The sequence below is a fragment of the Balaenoptera acutorostrata genome, chromosome 13, assembly GCF_949987535.1.
Source record: "Balaenoptera acutorostrata chromosome 13, mBalAcu1.1, whole genome shotgun sequence".
Taxonomy (NCBI): Eukaryota; Metazoa; Chordata; class Mammalia; order Artiodactyla; family Balaenopteridae; genus Balaenoptera; species Balaenoptera acutorostrata.
The window spans coordinates 72,546,098-72,569,218 of NC_080076.1; the positions used below are offsets into that span (position 1 = coordinate 72,546,098).

The window sequence follows — 23,121 nt, forward strand, 5'->3', positions numbered from 1 at the left end:
TGGGCAGCTTAACAAACCTCCGGAAATCTAAATAACCGTCAGCAAACCTGCTGTAATTGAATTTTTGAGATGCTAACACTGCAGATTGGAAATGGCTGTTCTCTGCTGAGAGTGCAGGGCCCCGCGGTTCTCACTTGAAACCAACGTCCGCTGGCTGTGCTTGTCTCCTCAGAGGCCCTGCGGTGGGGTCTCTGCACAGCCAGACTGCAGGAAAGTTCTTAGTGTTCAGGCGAGATGAAAGCCCCCCATGGGGTCCTGGGGGCCCCAGGTAGGTGTGGCCACTCAGGGTCCCAGAAGGACCCTGCAGGGCTGGAAGGCTGCAGGGCTCGGGGGTTAGGCCTTGTCCCCTCCCTGTCGTGCGGAGAGGGAGGGGAGCAGCGCCTGTCCCCATTAATCCATTAACCATGCTGCTGGGTCAGGGAGCACCGCTGGGTTAGGGCATGATGTCAGCATCGTCAGCTGCCGTTCTAAGTTGGGTCTCAGGCCATGGGCACAGCGGGGCCCACGCTGCACTGATGCAGGCTCCCTGCCACGGTGGAGCGGGGAGCAGGGATCCTTCCCCACCCTCCCTGTGCCCTCTCTTCTGTGGAGTGGCAGGGGGCTGGGACGGGGCCAGCCTGGGATGAGCAGGTACTCAGACAGCATGTGTCCTGTCCCCCCGCCCCTTCCCCACACCAGCCAGTGGCACTCCTTGGCTGTCTGCTGGCCTCCACCTGCCTTGCGCCACCCACCCATGGATGGCTGTGGGTCCCCTTGTGTGGCTGCCTCCTCCCGTGACTCCTGGCCAATGGGACAAGGCTTCTCTCTTATCTCCCTGACCCCTCTGGGCCCTGCCCGGTCAGTGGCTTAGTGCCTGGCTAGCAAGTTTTGTACCTTGTCATCCAAGAAGCCATCACCTTCTTTTTACATTTTTGGATGTTACTCCCATCAGCCGGAGGCGGGTCCAGGGGCAAGTGCTGGGGAGCCCGAGGGAGGGAGCCCGAGGGCTCAGGGCAGTGCTCAGGTGAAGCGATGGGTACTGGGCCTTGGGGAGCAGCCATCTTTTTTTAAAAAATAAATTTATTTTATTTATTTATTATTTTTGGCTGTGTTGGGTCTTCGTTGCTGCGTGTGAGCTTTCTCTAGTTACGGCGAGCGGGAGCTACTCTTCGTTGCAGTGCGCGGGCTTCTCATTGCAGTGGTTTCTCTTGTTGTGGAGCACGGGCTCTAGGTGCACGGGCTTCAGTAGTTGTGGCGCGCGGGCTCTAGAGCGCAGGCTCGGTAGTTGTGGCGCATGGGCTTAGTTGCTCCGCGGCATGTGGGATCTTCCCGGATCAGGGCTCGAACCCGTGTCCCCTGCATTGGCAGGCGGATTCTTAACCACTGGGCCACCAGGGAAGCCCCGGGAGCAGCCATCTGCAGACGGAGGAGAGGAGGAAAGATATCTGGGGAGTGGCAAGGAGGTGAGAAAGCCACGGGGTCTCCCTGGTACTGGATGGGCTGAAGAGCCAAGAGGAAGCAAGGGCGTGGAGCGCAGGCAGAGCATGGCCTGGCTGGGCGAGGGCAGGGGTCCCTGGCTTCCTGGCACCTAGAGGTGGATGAGCCATCTGAATGTCCCTCCCTGTTCAGAACCCTGCTGGTGTCCCTGGACTTGTCTTCCCACCTCCATAGGCCTGTCCCCTTCCACTGCAGTCCTGTCCCTCTGCCAGGACCCATCTAAGCACCACCTCCCCCCGAATGTTGTCCTGCCCAGTGCTGGGTGGAGGTGCAGAGGGAGGCGTGAGTGCTGGGCTTCCCCAGCCTTCACCTCACCTGTCCTGAGGCCCCTCCTCAGCCAGGGCTGCTGTCACTCATCTCCAGCCACAGTGTGTGAGGGGAGGGGGCCCTGGTCATCCTGTGCCTTGACCCCGAGGAGCTTGTGGGCAGGCAAGGGCAAAGCCAGATTCCCCAGAGAAACAAGCAAGAGACAGTGCAAAATGGGGCAGCCACAGGGCCCCTGGCTCCCACGTCCCCACCATGTCACCTCCCCCACCTTCCAGACCAATCTGTGCAGCCTTTTGGTTTCTTGGTTTCAAAGAGCTGCCTCCCCACCCAGAAACTTGATACATTTTCCTCAAAGATGGGGAAAAAAAGCTCCACTTCTAAAAATAGCCCACCTGGCTCTGCTCTGCTGGCTGTTTCCATGGCAACCCACTCCTTCCCAGGAGTTCCAGGTGAGAGGGTCCCGGCCCTGGTGCGGGTGCCCAGTGGCTCCTCAGCTGCAGCCGGCTACTGAGGGGTTCAGGGAGACCCCCGAGTAGGGGTGGGGGCACAGCAGAAACACCGGGGCTCCCTCTGGCTCCAAGCCTCTATGATTTGAAGTAAACTCAAGACTGGTTATGTGCAAAAAGTGAGCTGTGCTGATGAGGGTGACAGGGATATTGGTGGGTGGGGGGCCAGGAAGTCCCAGCTCTGCCCTGGCTGCACGCTGGGGACTTAAATCCTTTTCCAGAGGAGGTATGAATATCCCCAGAGTATGGACGAGCACCCTTAGCCAAGGCCACGTGGGGTTGAAGCAGGACTGCTTGCCTCAGAACCGGGCTCCTCCGCTGTCCCAGGCCACCTCCCTGAGCAGTCAGGGAGGCATGTGTGCCAGGCTTGAGGGGAGAACAGAGAGACCTGTGAGGTCTCTGTGCCCAGGTGGGAGTCTCAGTGCTTATCTAGGGAGCATCCAGGGACCACCCCTCAGGGCAGTAAGTCAGAGTACCGATCAGCTTCTGGTGTTGCTGGCAATCCTTGGCTTGCAGATGCTTCACTCTAGTCTCTGTGTCATCACGAGTGTTTCTGTGTCTTTGCTCCTCTTCCTATAAGGAGGTCAGTCATATTAGATTAAGGACCCGCCCTATTCCAATATGACCTCATCTTAACTAATTATACCTGCATCAGCCCAAATAAGGTCACATTCTGAAGTTCCAGGAAGGGCATGATTTTGGGGGGACACTAGCCAACCCAGGATAGTCCCTAAGGGTTGGAAGCTCATGCACTTGGGAAGCTTGCCATGGATGGGAGGCCACTGCCGTACTCTGCTGGCCTGGCCGGGATGGACTGAGAAGTTGTGACTGCTGCCTTGTAAACACGTTGGTAACCCGAGTTTTATGGATTTATTCTCATCTAACAAAAAGGAGAATTCATTCTTGCATTTAGCTGGTGAAAATCAGTGGGTATTTCAGGAGTCGGTGCTTTTCTAGAAATGGTCGTGTCTGAGAACAGGCTGGAGCCCTTTATTCCACGGTCATTTGCTGCACGTGATCCCGCCATCCCCAGAGCTGCCTTCACCTTACCTAGAACCCTGCCCCTGGCTTGGAGGCTGGATTGGTTGTTCTTTCCATGTTCCACAGTCTGGAGCTGCTGTTTGCTTTTGTCACTTTAGCCAGGGAGGCTCGGGGTGCCACTGGCTGAGGAATGTCAGGCCTGAGTTCCCCAGGAAGTCTTTCTCATTAGAAGGTGCAGGCTCGTTGGCGCAGAGTTGCCTGGGGAAGAAGAGCAGAGTCACCTTCCCCATCTGCCAGGCCCGCTTCCTGGTCTCAGAAGGTACAGCCTTTGCAGCTGGTGGAGCAACTCACTGGGCTCCTGCTGAGTCGCTTTTCTGTGGAGGTTTGATCTGAACATTAGAAGCACACCCGGAGCAGCAGCGCAAGACAGGCAGGCAGAGCAAGGCCTGGGGAAGCAGGGGTTCAGCACAATGGCCCTGGCAGCTGGGGCCGGGAGGATGGGAGGGCAGAAGCCCCTGCCGCCTGCCCCCTGCCTGGGCCTCCCCTTTGCCCCCTCCAGCTCTCCAGTCCTTCCTCTGTCACAGACCCTCCAGTTTGGCTCCCTGGGGTCACTGTCCTTGGAGGCTGGCCGTGCAGGGATGTGGGCTCCTGTTCTCTGGCTGCTGGTGGTCTTGGCCAGATGCTTCCTGCCCTGAACCTCAGCCCTCCCGCTGAGATGAGGGTGTGGGTGGCAGGGTCTGCAGTCCCCCCGCCACCCCCAGGGCAGACATTCTGGCTCTGTCCTCTTCCTGGTGAGGCTGACAGTCTCGGGAGGGGTGGGGGAGGAGGGTGAGATGATGTAGGCTAGCAGGGAGAGGGCAGGGCGAGATGCTCCCGTTAGTGACCCCCTCAGTGTGGCCTGTGCTGAGAGACCGGGGGAGGGACCCCAGCCCCACCACTTACTCTCCGTAGGACCCGTCCTGCTCTGAGGCTCTGCTTTCTCACCTGTAAAATGAGGATGCTAAGGGTGCAAAGATTAAGTGAGTTATTTGTCCAGTGCTTTAAGAAGTGCCGGCACCTTGTGTATGCCCTGGCCACTACTGTCACTGTCCATTGCTGCCACCGTCCATTGCTGTGGCTGTTTGCTGCCGGACGCCGCCTTCCCACCCAGCCCTTCATGGCTGAGCAGTAGGAAGCTGCCTCTTCCAGACCTTGCTTCCCGAGCTGCCGAGACTGGGCTGGGTCTGAGTGCAACTCATGCAGCATTTCCCAGGGCGCACCAGCTGGTGCAGAGCCAGCCAGAGGCCAGCATGAGTGGAGCAAGGCAACTGACCGCAGGGAGCTCGGTGGGGGCAGGTGAGGGGCCCTGCAGGCCAGCGTGTCCCGGGGAGAGCGGGAGAGACGGGCCTCGGGCGCAGGGGTTGAGATTCGGCGTGGAGGATGGCAAACGATTCTCGCCAGGCAGAGGGCAGGTGCCATGTGCACTTTGGGCTCCCCTAACCGGCCCCTTGCTCACACCCACTGCCCGGTGAAGGGGGTCTCCTGTCCAGTCCTGCCCCCTCCACCCTCGGCCCCGTGCTGGTACCTGAGCAGACCTGAGTGTCCCTCCCCACCGCGCAGGGACAGCAGGCTCCTCATGTCAGCGGCTGGGGCAGACGTGTGAGCGCCCCTGCCTGGCGAGGTGCCCCGGAGCTCAAGCTTCTGCTCTCCGACCACCTCATTTTTCCTACGCTGGGGGCAGCCTGGAAGCTCCTCCTCATAGCTGCTCTGTGCTGAGTCCTGACCTTCACGTGAGCTTTGAGGCAGGCCAGGGCTCCCCTGTGGGTGGATGTGTGGCTTCGATGTGGTCCTAGATTCCAGTTGCTGCTATTCTTGTATTTATATAGTTGCAGAATTCCTGTAGGATTTTAAGTCCGTGGATAGTTCAGTGTCTGCTGTGTTGTTGAGATGTGGATTGTTACTTTGTTCCTCTCAGATGCTCACTGTGCCTGAGTTTTATTCCCAGTGGGAGTGGGGACAATGAAGATGTGTGGGGTCAGAAAAGCCTGAGAACCCCCAAGGCCACAAGCTTGAGAACCACAGCCTAAGCGACTTTGCACGTATGAGTGTCTTCCTTCCTTGGACGACATGCCCCACCAGCAGAGCTCCCGTCCGGGGGGCAGGTGGGGGTGTGGGGGGCAGTGGAAGCCAAGGAGCCCTTTTCATGGCTCTTGATGGGTAACTGCCAGTTCATCCTTCAAAAAGCACAAGATGAGTTAATGCCATCTATTCTTTTTGCTACTTTGAGGAATGTCACATTGAGCGGTTTCATTTGCATCTCTGATGTTGAGCTTCATCTGTGTGTCCCACATGGATTTACTCCTTGCAAAGACCCCTGACCCTGAACTGAGACCTGGGACTCAGCCTGGCCACAGTTCACCATTTGGGGGCCAGGGTCCCCTTCATTGTTCAGCTCTGCCCTTCAGTCTGTCACCAGCCTCCTCTTATCCATGGACCTCTGCTCAAATGCCCACATACTCCGTTTTGCCAAGGGATGAAAGCCCAGGCTCCTTAGCTGTGCCCTCTACCCTCTCCAGCTAGCTCCTCTGTGCCCCAACCCTACTGCTCACATCCTTCTCCAGACCCTGCCCTTCTGTGTGTGACCTGCCGCTTCCATGCAGGCCTCCTGGGATGCACCCAAGATCATTCATCCAGTCGCTCCTCCTCTCGCCCCTCCACCCCCACCCTCCCTCATTCTGATCACACTGTCCCTCTGAGAGGTACTCTGCCTGCGCATCCCCATAGAACAGACTTTGCTGGTCAGGTGTCTTCCCATCCCTCCCCCAGCAACACAGCCAGCAACTTGGGAGCAGAACAAGCACTTTCCTGTGTCCCTGGCAGCTGGACCTGAACTCGGACCCTAAGAGCTGCTTGCTAAGGTGCGATTACCCACCCTCTGCCCGTCCTGCAGGAAGACGCTCCGAGTTAGGTTGGTCAGTTCTTTCTCAGAACACAGGGAGTCACTTTCAGGCTGACCCGCAGTCAGCATGCCCCCGTGCGCCCCTCCCAGTGCCCAGCAGCAGCCGTGCTGACTGGTTGGTGGCCATTCTGGTTGTTTGACACATTGAACCTGGAAAGTGAGAGGAGGTTGTGTTGTAACTAAGAGCCTAGGCTCTGAAGCCGGATAGGCCTGGAGGCTCCAGAATTTCCCCGCCTGTGGCCCTGGGCAATTTCAAAGCACCTTTCTGCCCCTCAAACCTACCTCACTGGGTCATCAACGTGCATTAACCAAGGCAGCGCCTTGCCCAGTGCCTGTAACCCAGGAAGGCAAGATACGCATCAGCCATTGGAGCCTTTCTAAGGTGATCCAGAGAGAGGAAACACCCCTGTGCAGACCCCCCTGGGTTCAGATCCAGCACCGCCCCCTTGATAGCAGGGCCCTAAACCGGTGGCTTGGTGTCTCAGAAGCTGCGTTTTCGTGCCTGCAGAGTGGGAACAGCTGCTGTCTGCCGGCCACTGAGGCTCAGCGTTCATGCTGGTCAAGCGAGTGGCCCAGGGCCTGGCCTGGCACGTGTGGTCTCCAGACACTGGGTCATTTCGGGGCTGCAGTTGGGCTGGATGGGGTGGGCAAGCCCTGCCCCCAGCCTGGATGCTGCCCCCTGCCGCCTCCTTGCTCCGGGCACCCCTACGAGGCTGGCCAGGCCCCTGCCCCCAGCTCAGGGCGTGTGCGGAGCAGTGTCTCAGCTGTGGCCACCCCCATGCACCCTGTCTGCCATGGGAGGAAATCTGTTCTCTCACAATGCGTCCTCTTTTCAAAAATTTCTATCTTGGGTTACAGATTTCCTTCACCAAAAAAAAAAAAAAAAGTTTCTTGCTGATTATTTCTGAATCAAGGCATCTCAGACACCGCTTGGCAATTACAGCCTCTGGTACTCACAGGCCAGTGTCAAAGTAGCAGCAGGGCCCAGGCCAGCTCCCCACCCCACCCCACTCGCTGCAGAGCACCCTGGAGGCTCCCACAGCCCTGTGCCCCTTTGGACACAAGCTGGGCTGGCAGCGGGCCAGGCTGCAAGGTACCTCAGACTCCCAGGATGGGGTGCCGAGGGCACCTGGGGTCGAGTAAGCAGGGAGGGGGTGGGGCGTGAGCACCTGCCTGGCCCCTCATGGAGGCCCCGAGGTGTGAAGAGGGTGGCTCTGGAGGCAGACAGACTAGCCAGGGGGCCTGGGCCAGGGCTTCACCTACCTGAGCCTCATCACCTGTCTGTCCCCTGGGAGCGGTACAGTCCCTACCCTGACAAGGCCATTGAGAGGCCACAGCCAGTGTCTCCACACAAAAGACACCCATAGGTGAGCGTGGCCTTGCTCCTCAGGGGAGACCTGCAGGAGGGGGTCACCGCTCAGCAGCGGGGAGGGAGCTTTGACTGCGGCCTGGGGGGTCTTCAGGCCGCCTCTGAAGATGGGGCGGCATTGGGCTGGGCAGGGGTGAGACCTCTGAGGAGCTGGGGGTGGTGAGGAGGTTCCAGGCAGTGGGGACACAGTGGGGACACAGAGGGAAAGGCCCGAAGCACGAGCGCTCGTTGTTTGCAGGGACTGGGGGTGGGCGGACAGCGGAGGGCAAGGTCAGGTTGGCGGGGGAAGCATGGGTCAGCCCGGGCTGGGCCTGTGACGCGGGGACAGTGTCCGGGCTTCATTCAGGGTCTGTGGGGTCTGGGATGGGAGCCGCTCCCGCACAGCCATCTCCACCTCTTCACCCAGACAGCCCACCCCTGCCTGCACATCAGCTTAGGGGGTGCTGGTGCCCTCTGCAAAGCACAGCCCAGGCCCTGTCATTCAAGCTGGGCCCCTCTTCCATCCCCCCCTCTGACTCCAGAGGGGCTGTGCAGACACCTCACCCTGGCCAGGAGCCGGGAGCAGGAGCCGGCACCGCCTGGGCCTCTGGGTGTGTGTTGCTCCGTAAGAACCACGGCGACGCCGCGTGTCTCGACAGATGACTCTGGGGACGACGAGGACGGGACTGCCTCCCCAGCTGACAAGAGCGAGCTACACGACACCATCAAGAAGCTCTCCCTGAAGCTGGACGACCTCAGCACGTGCAATGAGCTCGTGGCCAAGCATGGCGTGGCACTGCAGCGCTCCCTGAGCGAGCTGGACGGCCTCAGAATCCCCTGCGAGAGCGGCGAGAAGCTGAAGGCGGTCAACGAGCGGGCCACCCTCTTCCGCATCACTTCAAATGCTATGATCAACGTGAGTGCCCGCCTGCCCGCCAGCGCGGCCCAGGGCCCCAAGGGGGAGGTGGCTCCCTGGTCCCCGGGTGGGTGGCCAGGGTGAGGGACAGGCCAGGGCTCCCTCTTGCTCCCGTCATCCTCCGTGTCATCTCATCCACGCGCCGTCACGGGGTGAGGACACTGGTTTTCATTGTTGGGTGGAGCTCGGAGTTGGGTGTGAGATCTGGCTGAGCCCGCAGGTGGTTCAGGCCTGGGCGAGGAAGGCAGCGCCCAACCTGAGCAGCCGGCTCAGCACACACAGTAGGGATGCGGCTGCCGCATTTTTCCGCAACAGCTGCTGCTGCTCTTTCCCCCAGTACGTGGCCCAGATGCAGCAGGATTGGGACCTGTAACCATGGGGGGCTTGCACGTGTGGTGGGGGTCCCTCAGTCAGAAGAGCTTTTGAGTTGAGGCCACCGCAGTCGTGCCAACCTGATAGTAAGTAGCTGAATGAGGACCCACGTCTGTGGACTGAGGGGTTCAGCCCCAGGAGTTTCCCCTTTTCCACCGGTTCTGGGAGCCACACAGCTGTGACCGTGAACCGGGAGGGTCTCTCCGTGGTGGCAGAGAGTACAAGGCTGAACCGAGCTTCTGGGCCCTTCCTCTTTCTGCCTGATGAGTGTTCCCCAGAGGTGCATGTGCTCCCTCTGGACACAGGTCTGATGGGCACAGCCTCCTCCCAAGGACAGCCCCCAGGATGAGCACATCCCAGCCAGGATGGCACCGTGGGAGCTGGGGGCCAGAGCACAGAGGTGTGGGGAGATGGAGGCCGCCGCAGAGGAGGTGGGTCCAGAGAACGCGGTTCAGGCAGGCCGGTCAGGCTGGCCGCAGAGACAGTGGGCAGTACCAGTGCCCAGGTGAGCCCCAGGTGGGGGACTCAGCCTCCAAAGCAGGGGGGTCAGAGCGGAGACTAGGCTTTCCGTCCAACACCAGGAAACCTGAGGGCAGGGTGGGAAGGTGGAGGCTGGAGCCAACTGCAGGCCAAGATCCTGTCCCCTCTTCCCAGACTCCAGGGAAACACGCACAGGTGCCCGCAGGTGTGGACTTTGTCCATGGCACTCAGGGGTGCAGTGGCGCCCATGTGCCGAGAGGCCGCTGGGCCGCAGCTCTGTGGCTGCCCTGCTGTTTGGCCCTGTCGCTGGTCTTCTCTCTCCTTTTCCCACGTCCACCCTCTCGGCCCTCTGGCCTCCTTACAGCCCCCAGACTCTAGGGGCCTGGGTCACTGTACTTCTTCCGGTGACAGGCACCGATATCGAGCATTTAAGGCATAGTGATGCATTTGTGTTTCCCCGCGGTTTCCCTGGCATGGCCTCCCCACATGCGGAGACTAAAGCCACACCGTCTTGAGTAAGCGGTTTTGGTTTTTCCCAGATAATGTGCTGCTCAGCTGGCGTCTCTAGCGAAAGTATTTTATCAGGCATCAGAGGCTCATCTGTGTTTATGAAGCCATAAAAACAGCTCACCACCTAAGTGCGTAATGAATTGTTTGATGGGAAGCTCAGGCGTTGATTAGGAAGCCTGTTAGCAGTTCTGGCACCAGGAGAGCCGGACCCAAGTGATGGAGCCTGCACCCTGGGCCGGGATCTGCGCCCCCCGCAAACATGAACCTGACGTGAGGGCCTCTCCCCATCCACCTCCACTGTGGGGGCACAGAAGTGAGGTGCTGGGAGCCCAGGCTAGTGCAGAGTGCCGCGTTTCTTCCAGGGACGCTTCCTGACAGCTGCTCCTCACCCGGCAAGAGCCGGCTCAGTTCTGGGAGGCTGTCAGACCCTGAACGCCCAAACCCCCGCTGTGTGCAGAGGGGCCACCTAGGTAAAGCGTCCCCACTCCTGGCCAGGCCTTGGCCTCCACCCCTGTTACTAGGAGGGGTTTGGACCAGGGAGCTGTAACTAAGGCGTCCATGTGGTTCCCACCCCCGAGCCCCGAGGGGAGCCCACTCCCGCCCAGGACCACTTACCCCTCCCCACAGCCTCACTAGTACCGCTAATATCCACGTGGAGACAGAGGCGCAGAGAACTCCCTGAGCTGCCCAGGGTCACCAGCTGCTAAGTGGCCAAACTGGACGCAAACCCAAGTCTGTGTAGCGCGCTGCTGGAGTCACGGCCCTCATGACGGTGAGGGTAAGACCCTCAAGGGCTGCAGAGGCCCCCTTCCACTCTGAGGTCAGCACATGGAGGGTGGCCTCGCATCCACCTGGGGCAAACCCCCATTCTCAGGGACCTGAGTCCTTGGTGTGCCTTTTACCTTTAGGCTGCAGCCCTACCAGGGTCTTTCCTGGGAAGGTGGGGACCCAGGATGGGTGGAAGCCACCCCCAGCTGTCCCCAGAAGGCACAAATCCTCATCCCTCAGATCCCCCCAGATCTCACTGTAGGAAGAGGAAGCTGCTTCCCCAACACTGGCTTCCTACTGCCTCTCCACCATCCCCTCTCTGCCCCCCGCCCTGACTGACAGGAGCCCCTCCTGGGGAACTCAGAGAATCTCTCCTCCCACCCGCCGCACAGCCAGGGCAGCCCCCTCCTGTGGATGGTGAATGGCTCTGGGTTTTCCACCTCGTGGGCGCCAATTAAGCCTGGGTCATGGAAGTGGAGCAGAAAATGGGGGACGGCAGGCCACACAAAGCCCGCAGGCAAACACATCCTGTGGAGGGCCCTGGGCAGGCTGCACTCTCCCCACACAGGGAGATGGACTGCTGCTTCTTCACTTTTCCCCAAGACGGCCAAGAGTCTGAGGTTGTTCAGCCTTCAAGAGAGAAGTAGAGGGAGATTTCTAAACCTCCTTCAGATTCAGGAGAAGGCATCAGTATCATTAGCCTTTAGATCCTGAGCTCCCAGCAGGGCAGGGAGGGAGGCTCTCTGGACAGTTTCCAAGATCCCAGGAACCGTGGCTACTGAGGCAGGCCTGTCCCTGTGGCCCTGCTCCCCAAGGGGGCATCTGGCCCTCCCCTTGAGGATGGCCCCTTTTGTGCGTGTTCGAGGGAACAGGATGTCTGGGGGAGGTTCTGGATCAGGAATATTGAACTGTATTGCCCTTGCCTGTGCTGTACCCTCTAGAATACCCCTTCCCCACCCTTCAGATGCCTGGCAGATCCCTTTTTATCCTTCAGAACCCCACGTGGACGTCACCACGGCCGGGAGCCTCTCCGAGTTCCCCATCAGGAAGCCGTTCCTCCTGGTTAGATCCCCCAGTGGTCCCAGCCCACTGAGCAGTGTTTAGCCCATTATTTCAATGTCTGATCCCCCACCAGGCTTTGTGCCCCTTGAGGTCAAGCTCAGGTCTTACTCACCTGTGGCCCCAACAGTAGCCCAGTGGGAGTGCCTGATACACTCTGTCTCAATCAAAGTGAGTCTTGTATCTCAGGGAAAAAAGTTCTAACTGGCCCACATCTCACTTACCTGCTAAGTGACCATTTACAAAGCCATTCTAGCCCCGTTTGCTCACCTGGACAAGGTCAGTGAGAAAGTGCAGGCTCTGAGCAGGGTGCAGAGCTGCTGGTCACCACCCCTCGCCACCCTGGTCACCTGGCCTTGCAGAGAAATGACCCAGCCTGGTTGCTGAGACATAGGAACAGAGCTTTATGAAATCAAGTCATAAACGTGTTTTTTTCCACGGGAACGTCGTACTGAGCCCCGGCCTCCTTCCCTCCTTTTGTGGTTTTGGTTGGCAGGGTTCTTTCTAGCAGGCCTGGGAGGGTGGTGCCTGGTGGACCTTCAGGAGGCCTCGGGGGGCAGCAGCTGAGCAGGTCAGAGGCCCCATAGTGAACTTGGGGCTCATGCAGTTAGGAAGGTCCTGCCTGATGGGATTTGAACCCAGACCTGAGTGGCTTCCCACTGAGCCTGCCCCAGGCCTGTGCCAGGTAAGGACTCGGCGAGGACCAGGCAGACCCGTCCGGCCCCTGAGCCCATGGTGCAGGGATCTTCCTTGTGATGCTGAGTCTCACGTGGGCTCAGCAGTACAGCCTTTGGGAGGAGTAGCTAAGCAGGGCAGCAGCTCACACACCCACCGGTGAAGGCCAAGTGTGTAGAGGGCCGTGGAAGGGCTGGGGAGCGACCCTCGGTGCCAGGGCGGGGCCTGCAGAGGGGGAGGTAGTGGCCACAGAGTGGGGCCAGAAAGGGTCACGAGGATTTCTCCCAGGCAGGGAAGGAAAACACTAGCACTGGCCACTTGCTGTGCGCAGGGGGTGCCGAGCTTTTTACACATGGTTCCCTGTAAGCGTTGCACTGGGACGGCACCCACGCCATCAGGCTCTAAAGCTCCCCCACCCTTTTACCCTTCCTGGGCCTCTGCGGACCGTTCCCCGGTCGTGGTGGCCCCTTGGGCAGGACCTGGTCTTTGGGTGAAGCTCGCTGGCTGTGTGGATGACGGCCTTACCACCCGCTGCCCTGGAGATGAGAGCAGACACATCCCTTCTCACCTGGGAGGAACAGGTGTGGGGTTCACATGACCCCTGACCGTCCCTGGGGGCCCAGCAGCCCCTCCCAGCCTCCTCTCCCACCTGTTCCCCGTCTGCCTCCCATCCCCTGCCAGCATTGGCCACTCACCTAACCTGGGGAGGCCACAGCCTCTCAGCCCCTCCCCACCTATCACCCCTCAGAAGTACATTACCTCTCCTGGGAAGCCCACCCGCAAGCCCACGGCTACTCCCAGGGCCCATCTCACAGTCCACCTGGCTGGGTTGGCCCTGGGTGCCAGGGGCTGGTGGAGCCCTGGCCAGCAGGGAGCCAGGACAGGAGAGAGAATCAACTACCCATGGTCACGTCGCCTGCAAGGCGTTCTGCATGCACAATCTCCCCCCACCCACTCAGCTGCTTATAGTGGGGAAACTGAGGCAGCTGCTAAGGATAAGAGCCCAGGTCTTCAGGCTCCAGAGCCTTCCGCCTCGTAGGAGGGAAATAAACCCATCCCTCCCTTGAGCGGGGGCAGGAGGGTCAGGAACCCCTCCTCTGCCCACCTTTACCCCACTCCCAGCTCCACATCCCTGCCCCACTCTGCTGACCGTCTCCCTGTCTGCGGGTCCACGAGTCTCGTGGGCTTTTCTTTCTTTTTTAAATAACTTATTTGTTTAATTGAAGTATAGTTGACTTACAATGTTGTGTTAATTTCTGCTGTACAGCAGAGTGACTCAGTTATATACATGTATACATTACTTTTTGTATTCTTTTCCATTATGGTTTATCCCAGGATGTTGAATATAGTTCCCTGTGCTATACAGTAGGACCTTGTTGTTTCATGGGCTTTTCTACCGCAGCAGTGTGCAGAGACAGGACACGGTCTCCCTGGTGATGCTGGGAGCCCTGGAGCTTCCACGCCTGGCACAGTGTCCAGCATATGGGAGCCTCAGTGAATGAGAGAGAGAGAGTTGGTTGTGAAAGAATGTGGGAGTGACTGAGTGAATTGCTTAGTGTCTGGCAAGATTCCCTAGTGGGTGATTTTGTGAGTCTGATCAAAGGCAGTGCAGCAGGTCCATGCTTGGTTCACCGTCTGGGTAACTGCGTTTGCTGCCATTTAGAAGGAACTTCACAGCACAGTGAACAGCCGTGGTTCAGAGACTGAGCCTCGAAGCACTGCACGTGTGCAGGGCTCCCCCGGCCTGGGTGTGGGGACCGCAAGCGGCACCTCCCTCCCCGAGAACCAGGGTGCATGCGGTGTTACAGCATCACGAGGTTTGAGGTAGAGAATGGCAGAATTAATACATGTTACCAGCTCAGGCTTTGGGTATTTGTTTCCACAACGTGAAAAGAACGAACTCCCATTTTCTTCTTTTTTCCCGCAAGTTTGTCTTTGTGGGAAAGCAGAGCACCCTGGTTTGGAGGCAGGCCTCTGGGATGGTGGCAGTGTGATAGCAGGCGCCCGCCCCAGTTTCTTCCCGTTACTTTGTTTGCTCCTCACAATGGCCACGTGAGGTTGGTGTCATTATAGCTTCCTTGTCATCGTTGTCGTTTGTATTATTCACGTGCTACCCCCGAGGCCCAGAGCGGTCATTTTGCCCAAGGGTGGCGGGCCCGGCGGCTGCATGAGCAGAGAGGGTCACAGCTGTTGGCCCTGGGCTGTCCCCACTGCTGCCATGGGGCTCTTTGCAGAGGGCCAGGGCTGTGTCATCTGTCACTAGGCCCAGCATACCTGGGCTCCGCTGTGGGTTGGCCTTGGGCCCCTGCCCTGGGCAGAAGAGCCCCACAGTAGTGCCACGGTCATTCTGGGGCGAGCCTGCCCTGGGCTGGTGGGGTGCACGCTCCCCTCCCTGTGGCGGAAGCAGGGTCTGTCCGCAGGCCAGGGCAGTGGAGCCTGGCAGGGAGAGAGCCGCTTCTGTGACTCTCAGGCAGGCCCGGAGGCAGCCACAGTCCCAGCGTGAAGGCCGAGGGTGGTGCCCACCAGACCCCCCTCCGAGGGCCCAGTGGGACGGACCCGGCATGCTTTTACCAAGGAAGGTAGTGGCCCACGAGGGACGCACGCTGGTGCCCGCAGTAGAGCCGGCCGGGTGGGATGGGGCGCAGATCCTGACGGCAGGGGCACGGGGAAGTGGTGGAGGACGCATGCCCAACACAGCTGGGCCTGGAGGGAGGAGGCTTCAGCTCCAGTTGGAGGAGCTGTGAGAGGACGATGAGGGGGGGAGCAGAGGCACTGGGGGCTGGGGGAGGCGGCCGGTGGGAGTGGGAACAGGGACACAGATGAGGATAGGTGGGGGAGGTGGGGGGTACATAGACACAAAGGCAGCAACTCAGGGCACTTGGCTGGGACCTTGGATTTGGGGCATCATAGAAACCGACCAGATCAGAAGGGGCTGTTTACCGCTGGAAACGCTCTGAGGCTTCGCTGAGCCCTGTTTGGAGATCACGAGGGGCTCCTCACACCCACTCAAGCAGATTGGTGGTGAGAGGCCCCAGAGCTGCCCTCCTCGTCCTTCCGGGGCCCATGGGCAGGTTCCCGTCCAGCGGACCTCTGTTCTGCTCCTGACAGCTTGCTCACTTGGGGCTTGGGGAGATGAGTAAAAATAGATTCCAGGACGGTCTAAAATCGGTTGGCAAACTGGCAGCCAGATGGTGCTGGTTCCTGTGCACGAGGGGTAAACTATTTTGAATGTGGAAAGGGCTATTTTAAAGTTTGAACTGAAGTGAGAAGCTGACTCCCCAGTGCTGTGAGTGAGTCACATTAAGGAGAAGCCGTGACCATCCCCTCCACGTCCGAGAAGGGCTGGCCCCTGTATGCGGGGCAGCCCGAGCCGAGGGCCACGTGAGAAGGGGGTCCGGCCCTGGGAGCCGCCCAGCCTCCAGGGGCCGGGAGGGTGGTGGATGCGGAGCATGGCGGCGTGGCTGAGCCTGAGCCAGAGGGACCCCCGGGAGAGCCTGGCACCCCCATCGCAGCTCCTGGGGGACCCGCTCTTGGTCTTGGAGCCTGAAATGGCTCTGCTTCATCCGGCATGGCTGCCTCCGAGCCAGACAGTCCCAGCCTGAATCTCAGCCCTTTCCCACCGTCGGGAGGTAATGTGCTGAGGCCAGCCTGTTGCTCCTCAGTGGGAGGGGAAGGAGAGACTCTGTTGACCCTGATGTGTCCCTAGTGTGAGCTGCTGGCCATGCAGAGGGGCCCAGGGAACCCGTGACTCTGCACATTTTTCTCCTGTTCGCCACCTTTATTATTACTACAGACCACTGAGAGGCGGGTCCATAGTGACACTGGCCGTGTGAGGATCGATGTGGTGGGGTAGATGGTGGGGCAGCCTCGGCCCTGGCCACCCACTGACCTGGGAGCCCTGCGCCTGAGAGCCACGGCAGGCCAGTCACGTGGCTGTCAGCCACAGGGCAGGTCCTGGCTGGCTGCAGGTGGAAACGTGGCCCTTTCTCCCTTCCTCCCTGCAAGCAGGGTGACCGGAACCTGCTGTGTGCCAACAGCTGGGGACAGTCACCGAGCTGGCCCTGTCGGCCCAGGGCACCCGCCCAGCCTGGTACCACCAGGCATTTGGCCCTTGTCCCCACCTCCTCTGTGGCTCCGAGGGCCGCCCACCCGACATCCAGCGACTCTCCGGCACCCTCCTCATGGCCCAGCTAGGACGGCAGTGACCGTGCAGGAGACTGATGGTTTCCACGCGGCCACTGAAGGCTGGGCCCGAGCGGGGTCCCGGCTCTGCAGACCCTCCTAGAGCTTGAGAGGCTCCTCGGGCCATACACAGGGCGGGCATGAGACCCAGGCCACTGCCCACATGCCCTGCTCGCCCGCCTGCATTTGAGGAGCAGCGAGGTTGTGGTCGGGATTAGGATTAGGAACAGCAAAAGCGATTAGTGTTCGTCCTTCTTCCTCCTGGGCACAGCTGGGCAAGGTTTCCGGCTCAGACACTCTGCATCTGTCCTGCGCAACACCTGTCGGGGTGACCGGTAGCCACTCCCCTTGGGCCCTGACACGCTTCCCCGGGCAGGCAGCCCTCACAACCCCCTTCACAGGCCCGGCTTCTGGGAAGGGAGAGTCCCCGGTGGGTGCCTCCGTGCAGGGGCATGGGGGAGGTGCCGCCATTTCCTTTCTGGGCTTTTGGTTCTCACTTTGCTTTGGGCTTGTCCCTCCCCACAGAGGTAGAATCGCATTGCCCACAGGACCCTGCACCTCTTCATCTCAGGGACCCTCTCGACGGCCGTGGGGGTGGGAGGAAGGGGCAGGCCTGGGAGACTGGAACCCAGTTCCCGTCCAGAGGACGATCTCCCCAGTGGGTCACAGAATCAGGGACTCTGCAGGGGTCCTAGGGTTCAGCCCTCTGTTCACGAGAACACTGAGGTCCAGGAAGTTATGGGCCTGCCCCAGAGTAGGCAGCAAGGCGATGCCGTGAGGGGCCTGGATGCTGGCCCAGTGTGTGTGAGTCGGGGGCTTTGGGGTGGCCTGTGGCTCTGCTCCTGGTCAGGGCAGCGCGTGAGCTCTGAGAGTTGTGGCGGGGCCTCAGGGGAAGTGTGACCGTGTTCAGGGCCAGGGTCAGCCAGGCCCTTCCTGGGCCCCTGGGAGCCACCCCCAGCCGCCCGCCCATCGCCGGGCCCCAGGCCTAATCCAGCTTAGCGAGCACACGGCGCACAGCCCAGCTCAGCATTCCAGGGCGGCGGGGCCAGACCAGCACCTGCCTCCGTTCGCGGCTGGCTGGGATGGGGCCTGGAGAAGGTCAGCAGCATCAGAGGAAACCGGCGCAGTTGGGGATGGACACCAGGTAGGCACCTCAGGGCAGAGGGGGCAGGCGGGCTCTCCACAGCCCGCAGGGTGACCAGGGCAGCTCATCAGCTGCAGATGACCCCCGCACCCCGGAGTCAGTGGAAAGGCCCTGGTCCAGCCACATGAGCCCCTCGATATTGGGGTACAGCAGCCTCCACCGTGCCCCCCTCTTCAGGCAACCCTGACATGCTCTGATCTTCATCGCCCAGCCCAGCTGCATGTGGCCCCCATGAGGCCCCCGCTGTCCTGGGGATCTGACTTCCTGTCCCTCTGCTGCTCCACGTCAGCCTGTCCTGCAGGGGCAGCAAGGTGGAGGGCACCCCGGTTCTCAGCCGGCAGCCCTGGCTGTGTGGGCAGCAGCCTCCGCTGCAGGGACCAGGCAGGGCTGGGTCCTGTTGCTTGAACAGGGTTATTCCCCGACATCCTTGTTAGCGAGCATCTTCAGGAGCCCAACCCCACTCCGGGAAGGCCCTGGGACCCCACATTGCCTCAAGGGGCATCCGGATGGGGGTAAGGATCCAGCTTGACAAAATAAACAGCGACAGCGCTGGTTCCACGCCCTGGGAGACTTGGACCCTGGTCCTACACGCATGGCCTGTGGCCTTGAGCAAGTCCCTTGGTCTCCCTGAGCCTCTATGTCTTCCTCGGTCACGCTGTTAAAACGGCCACCTCAGTGCTTGTGAGAGTACGCCACCCCTCCCGGCACCGACAGCCCTGACCCACAGCGGGTGGGGGCTCTGAGGGAGGTGGGGCCGGAGAAGGGGAGGAAGGCCTCCTGGTCACACAGGAGGGAGCGCGTGGGGCAGGACGGGGCCCCAGGAGCTGAGTGTGGAGAGGGTCTGGGACCAAGTCTGTGAGAGGCTGTTGGCTGTCTCAGAAAATGAAACCGACACTCTGTTTTCCCTTCCATATCATTCCTATAGTATTGAGAGCTTCACGAACATCAAGGGCAGGAGGAAGGGAACCTAATTCATCTTTGCAGCACGATCATCTTTCCCTCTTTGCTTTTTTAAATTTAATTTTATTTTTTATTGAAGTTGATTTACAACGTTGTGTTAGTTTCAGGTGTACAGCAAAGTGATTCAGTTATTTATTTATTCTTCAGATTCTTTTTCCTTATAGGTTATTACAAGATACTGAGTATAGTTCCCTGTGCTATACAGGGAACTAAAAACTTGTTGGTTATCTTTCCTTCTTTGCTTTTGCTGCTAGGAAGGTCAGAGGCCATGTAGAGCTCTCTGACATGAGTTTGTAGGAATTATTTACCATGACATTTGGCTATTTTATACTGTTATTTGTGGCTCTTTTATAAGGCTTGTTTTATTTTTTTTTTATAAACTGATTTATTTATTTTTGGCTGCATTGGTCTTTGTTGCTGCGTGCGGGCTTTCTCTAGTTGCGGCGAGCAGGGACTACTCTTCATTGCAGTGCGTGGGCTTCTTATTGCGGTGCGCGGGCTTCTCATTGCGGTGGCTTCTCTTGTTGCAGAGCATGGGCTCTAGGTGCGTGGGCTTCAGTAGTTGCGGCTCATGGGCTGTAGAGCGCAGGCTCAGTAGTTGTGGCTCACGGGTTTAGTTGTTCCACAGAATGTGAGATCTTCCCAGACCAGGGATTGAACCTGTGTCCCCTGCATTGGCAGGCGGATTCTTAACCACTGTGCCAACAGGGAAGTCCAATAAGCGTTGTTTTAAATGCTGTGAATTATATGAAAAGAAAGTGTCCGTGTTAAAACTCAGAGAGATGATTTCAGGAGCTGTAGAGGGTTGGCGGGGAGTGACAGCGGCAGGTACGACGAAGCAGCGCTAAGGAAAGGCGAGGGCAGAGTCCAGAGGCCCTTGTGCAGCTGCCAAGCTAGTCTGATGGGGCAGGCAACCTGCCACCGGGCAGGGCATCCACAGACCCTAAGAACCAGAAAATATGAAGCACCCATCGTGTGTCTCACCTCTAACAAGGCTCCGTGCATGACACAGCCCGGGCCCCTGCACCTTCTCCCCAAGACAGCCAGGCAAGGGGACCGTGCCTCGTGTGGCCTGGGGTCCTGTCCTGTTCGCCCATTGTTGACCTGGGCAGCCCCTCCTCCCTGGGCCTCAGTCTCAGGGGGACAGGAGGATCCAGCAGGGGGCTTAGCGGTGGGCCCGGCGTTGCCCAGGGAGACAAGGGCACCCCCGCCAGAGCCAGGCCTCTGGGGTGCGTTTCTGACAGCACCACACACCTGGCTCGGTGGTCTGAGAGCTGCCGGGGCAGCGGCAGAGTGACGGCGCCCCTGCAGTTAGGACTCCTTCCTTGGTCAGCAAACGGGTGGCTGGAGCCCAGACTAACCTGACTGGGCAGTGGGGCCGAGCTTAGGGTCAGGGAAGCAAGGATGAAGTGGACACAGGCCACTCAGGAGCCCAGCTTGGGGGTCCCCCAATTGCATGGTAGTCAGTGACTGCAGCTCTACACCAGTGGGCGAGCCTTATAGACCCAGAATAGCCCCAGACCTGCAACAGCCCTGGATGCAGCTCTCTCACCTCCAGAGCCTGCTAAGTGCATAAGGAGATTTCTTTCCTTCCCCACTGAAGTCTCCCTCCCCCTAACCTGTGCCAGGACACCTGTCAGCACAAATCCCTGCCCCTTCTGGAGAAGCGGGTTACAGTGGCATGTGGCTGGGCAGGGATCAGACCTGCCAGGGAGGGCGGGAGGCCCTTGAAGTGCCCCCTCCCCAGAGCCTTGCTGGGGAGCTGCTGGGAACTGAGCCTCAGTTTCCTCATCTGTCAAATAGGGACGATCCCTCTCCTCCCACCTCAAGGATTTTGCTGGGTGAGCTGAGACCGGGGGGTGGGGTGTGCTGCGAATGCAGGGTCTGTGGGGCTTTACCATTGTGGCTCATGGACAGGACATGGGCTCCGTGGGGCTGAGTGACCCATGCGGGAACTGGGCCTTCCCAGTCCTGATCATGCGACCTTTTCCACTACACTTTGCTGGTTGCCTTGGGCCTCCGTTTCCACATCTTCAGAAAGGCGGGGTGGGGGAGCCCCTGCCCTGCCCACTCTGCATGGTGCTGGGGGTGAGGTGAGATGGGATGACGGAAGGAAGGTGCCCAGGGAGGGCTTGTTAAGGAGTGACGTGCGGGGCCAGATGAGTGGCCAGCCTTCTGGAGCCCCAGGCTGGGGCCCTTTCCACCAGCCAGGCCGCCACTGGGGCTTGGCTCCCTATGGGGTGGGAGAGCCAGCCGAGCCCAGGCAGGGTGAAGGCATGTGCTCGGGCGCCAGCTGTGATGAAGGGGGTGTCCATTGAGTGCCCCTTGGCCCCGAGCTCTGCGTCACCTCCCTGGCTCCTCCCAACAGCCCTTCAGGTAGTGCTGTGCGGTCCCTGTCACACAGGAGGGGCACCGTGTCTCTCTCCCTCCAGGAATCAAGTCTCTAACCCTCAGTGTCAGACCTCATGTGATGTGCGTGGAGCCCAGTGGCTGGTGGGAAGGGGGTGGTGGGGAGTGGCGGCCTGAGATCACTGACGCAGGTTGGGCCGGGAACCATGTCCCTTCCGACCACGTTAGAGGAGTCCAGAAAGGGCAAGTCCAGCGGTGCCCTCCAGGGACAGCTGAGGCCCAGACCCTCTTCTCTACTGTGATGACAGGGGCAGAACAACCATCCTGTTTCCTAAGAGTGTGCTGGAACCACCTATGGACCTGGGAAGCTGAAAAGAATCTGGGTGTCATAGTAGGCCACAAGTTTGAAGGGGGAACCTTAAAAGCAGAGTTTATGTGATACAGACTTTGAGGTAACTTGGTAGAAAGTTCGAGTCCCAGTTCCTCTGTCAGACAAGACCCTTTAGCTCTGAGCCAGGCGGTGTAGCAGAAAGGTGGCTTTCCTTCCTTCTGTGCCAAAGCCAGGGTCTGGCCTGAGCTGCTGTGTTGGTTCCAGTGGGAACAGGGGTTGTGACAAACCTAGGCCCAGCCCACAGTGAGGATGCAGCAGCTGAGAGCTGGGGCCCCTGCCACCAGGAACACCCAGCACCCCAGCTGATACTAACGAGGCAGCATGACCAGCAACACCGGGTTTAGTGCTCTCAAATGGCATCTTGACTGTGGGGCACCGACCAGGGCAGATGCCAGGCTGGTTCTGAGAAAGCCGGGGTCCCCATGACCCCACGGAAGCCACAGGGGGCAGCAAAGGTGTTTCTGACCCACCTGCAAAGGGAGGGGGAGGGGCCACGGCACCCCCGGGCCTTCCTCTCTGCCCTGCCTGGCTCACAGGCCACGCCCCCTCGCAGGCCTGCAGGGACTTCCTGGAACTAGCGGAGACGCACAGCCGGAAATGGCAGCGGGCTCTGCAATATGAGCAGGAGCAGCGCGTCCATCTGGAGGAGACCATCGAGCAGCTGGCCAAGCAGCACAACAGCCTCGAGCGCGCTTTCCGCAGCGCCCCCGGCCGGGCCGCCAACCCCACCAAGAGCTTCAGCGAGGGTGAGCGGGCGTCTGTCCATCCATCCGGTCCACCCTCAGTGTCCCCTCTGTCAGCTGGCTCGGCTTACACAGCCCCCCCAGGACACATACCCCTCAACGCGCCTACGTCTGGGCCCGCTTGGCCGACGTGCCCGTGTGCCTCTGTATCCCCCCCCACCCTCACAGTGGGCACAGTCTCCCCATGTCTAGCCTCCCAATCTCCAGAGAAGAGCTCAGTGAGCCCAACTGTCCCCTCTGTGGCAGGGCTGCCTGGGTGCCAGGTGGCTGCCCACCTAACCTGGGGCTCAGGGTCACGGGTGCCCTGGGAAGGGGGTCCATCAGAAAGGGAGGCTGGGCCACAGAGAGACTGACCAGCACGTTTAGAGATCAGGGAAAGCTTCCGGAAGGAGGGAGGCTCTGAGCAAGAGGGTGAAAGTGCGTTCCAGGAAAGGGAGCGCAGGCACCACAGCCGGGTGACAGAGGTGGGGAGGGGCCGAGGGCTCTAGACCTCCCTGGGCAGGCACGACTGTTGAAGTCGCAAACTGAGGCAGTGGCTCTGTGTGTCTCTAGGAAGCCTCTTAACCACCAAAGGCGAGGACAGTGAAGAAGATGAAGATACCGAGTACTTCGACGCCATGGAAGACTCCACGTCCTTCATCACAGTGATCACTGAGCCCAAGGAGGACAGGTGGGCCCGGGGCTGGGCGGCCACCTGGAAGGAACCTCTCCCGGCTCAGCCGCGCCGGCCTGTTCTCGTGCTCCACCTGTTCTTCGCACTTGGGGTTTTCTTTAAGTCTTGCTCCAGATGGTATTTTTGCTTAGATTGGTTCTGTTCTTCCTTAAATCAAAAATACCCAAATAGAGTTTGTATTGGGATTTCATTTTAAATGGACAACAGGGTATTGGCTGCATCCAGTTCCTGCCCCAGAGCCGCACAAGGTCCCAGTCACTCCACCCACTGTGTCAGCATTCCAGAGCAGACTGGAGACACAGAAAGCCTCTTTTATTTTCTATTTCAAAGCCTTTGTTTCATTTTTCATAAGAGCTTGCTCTTTCAGGATCTTTCTAAATACA

The 23,121-nt window shown here is 59.6% G+C and overlaps 1 protein-coding gene across 8 annotated transcripts in view; it reads left to right on the plus strand.

Moving 5' to 3' along the window:
• OSBP2 (oxysterol binding protein 2) overlaps positions 1-23,121 on the plus strand; it is a 181,133-nt gene that overhangs the window by 140,525 nt on the left and 17,487 nt on the right. For all 8 annotated transcript variants that reach the window (XM_057526007.1, XM_057526009.1, XM_007170680.3 and 5 more), the window contains 3 exons: positions 8,176-8,432; positions 21,876-22,068; positions 22,618-22,735. In XM_057526007.1, the coding sequence (XP_057381990.1) occupies positions 8,176-8,432; positions 21,876-22,068; positions 22,618-22,735 (568 nt within the window). The remainder of the gene's footprint in view (positions 1-8,175; positions 8,433-21,875; positions 22,069-22,617; positions 22,736-23,121) is intronic.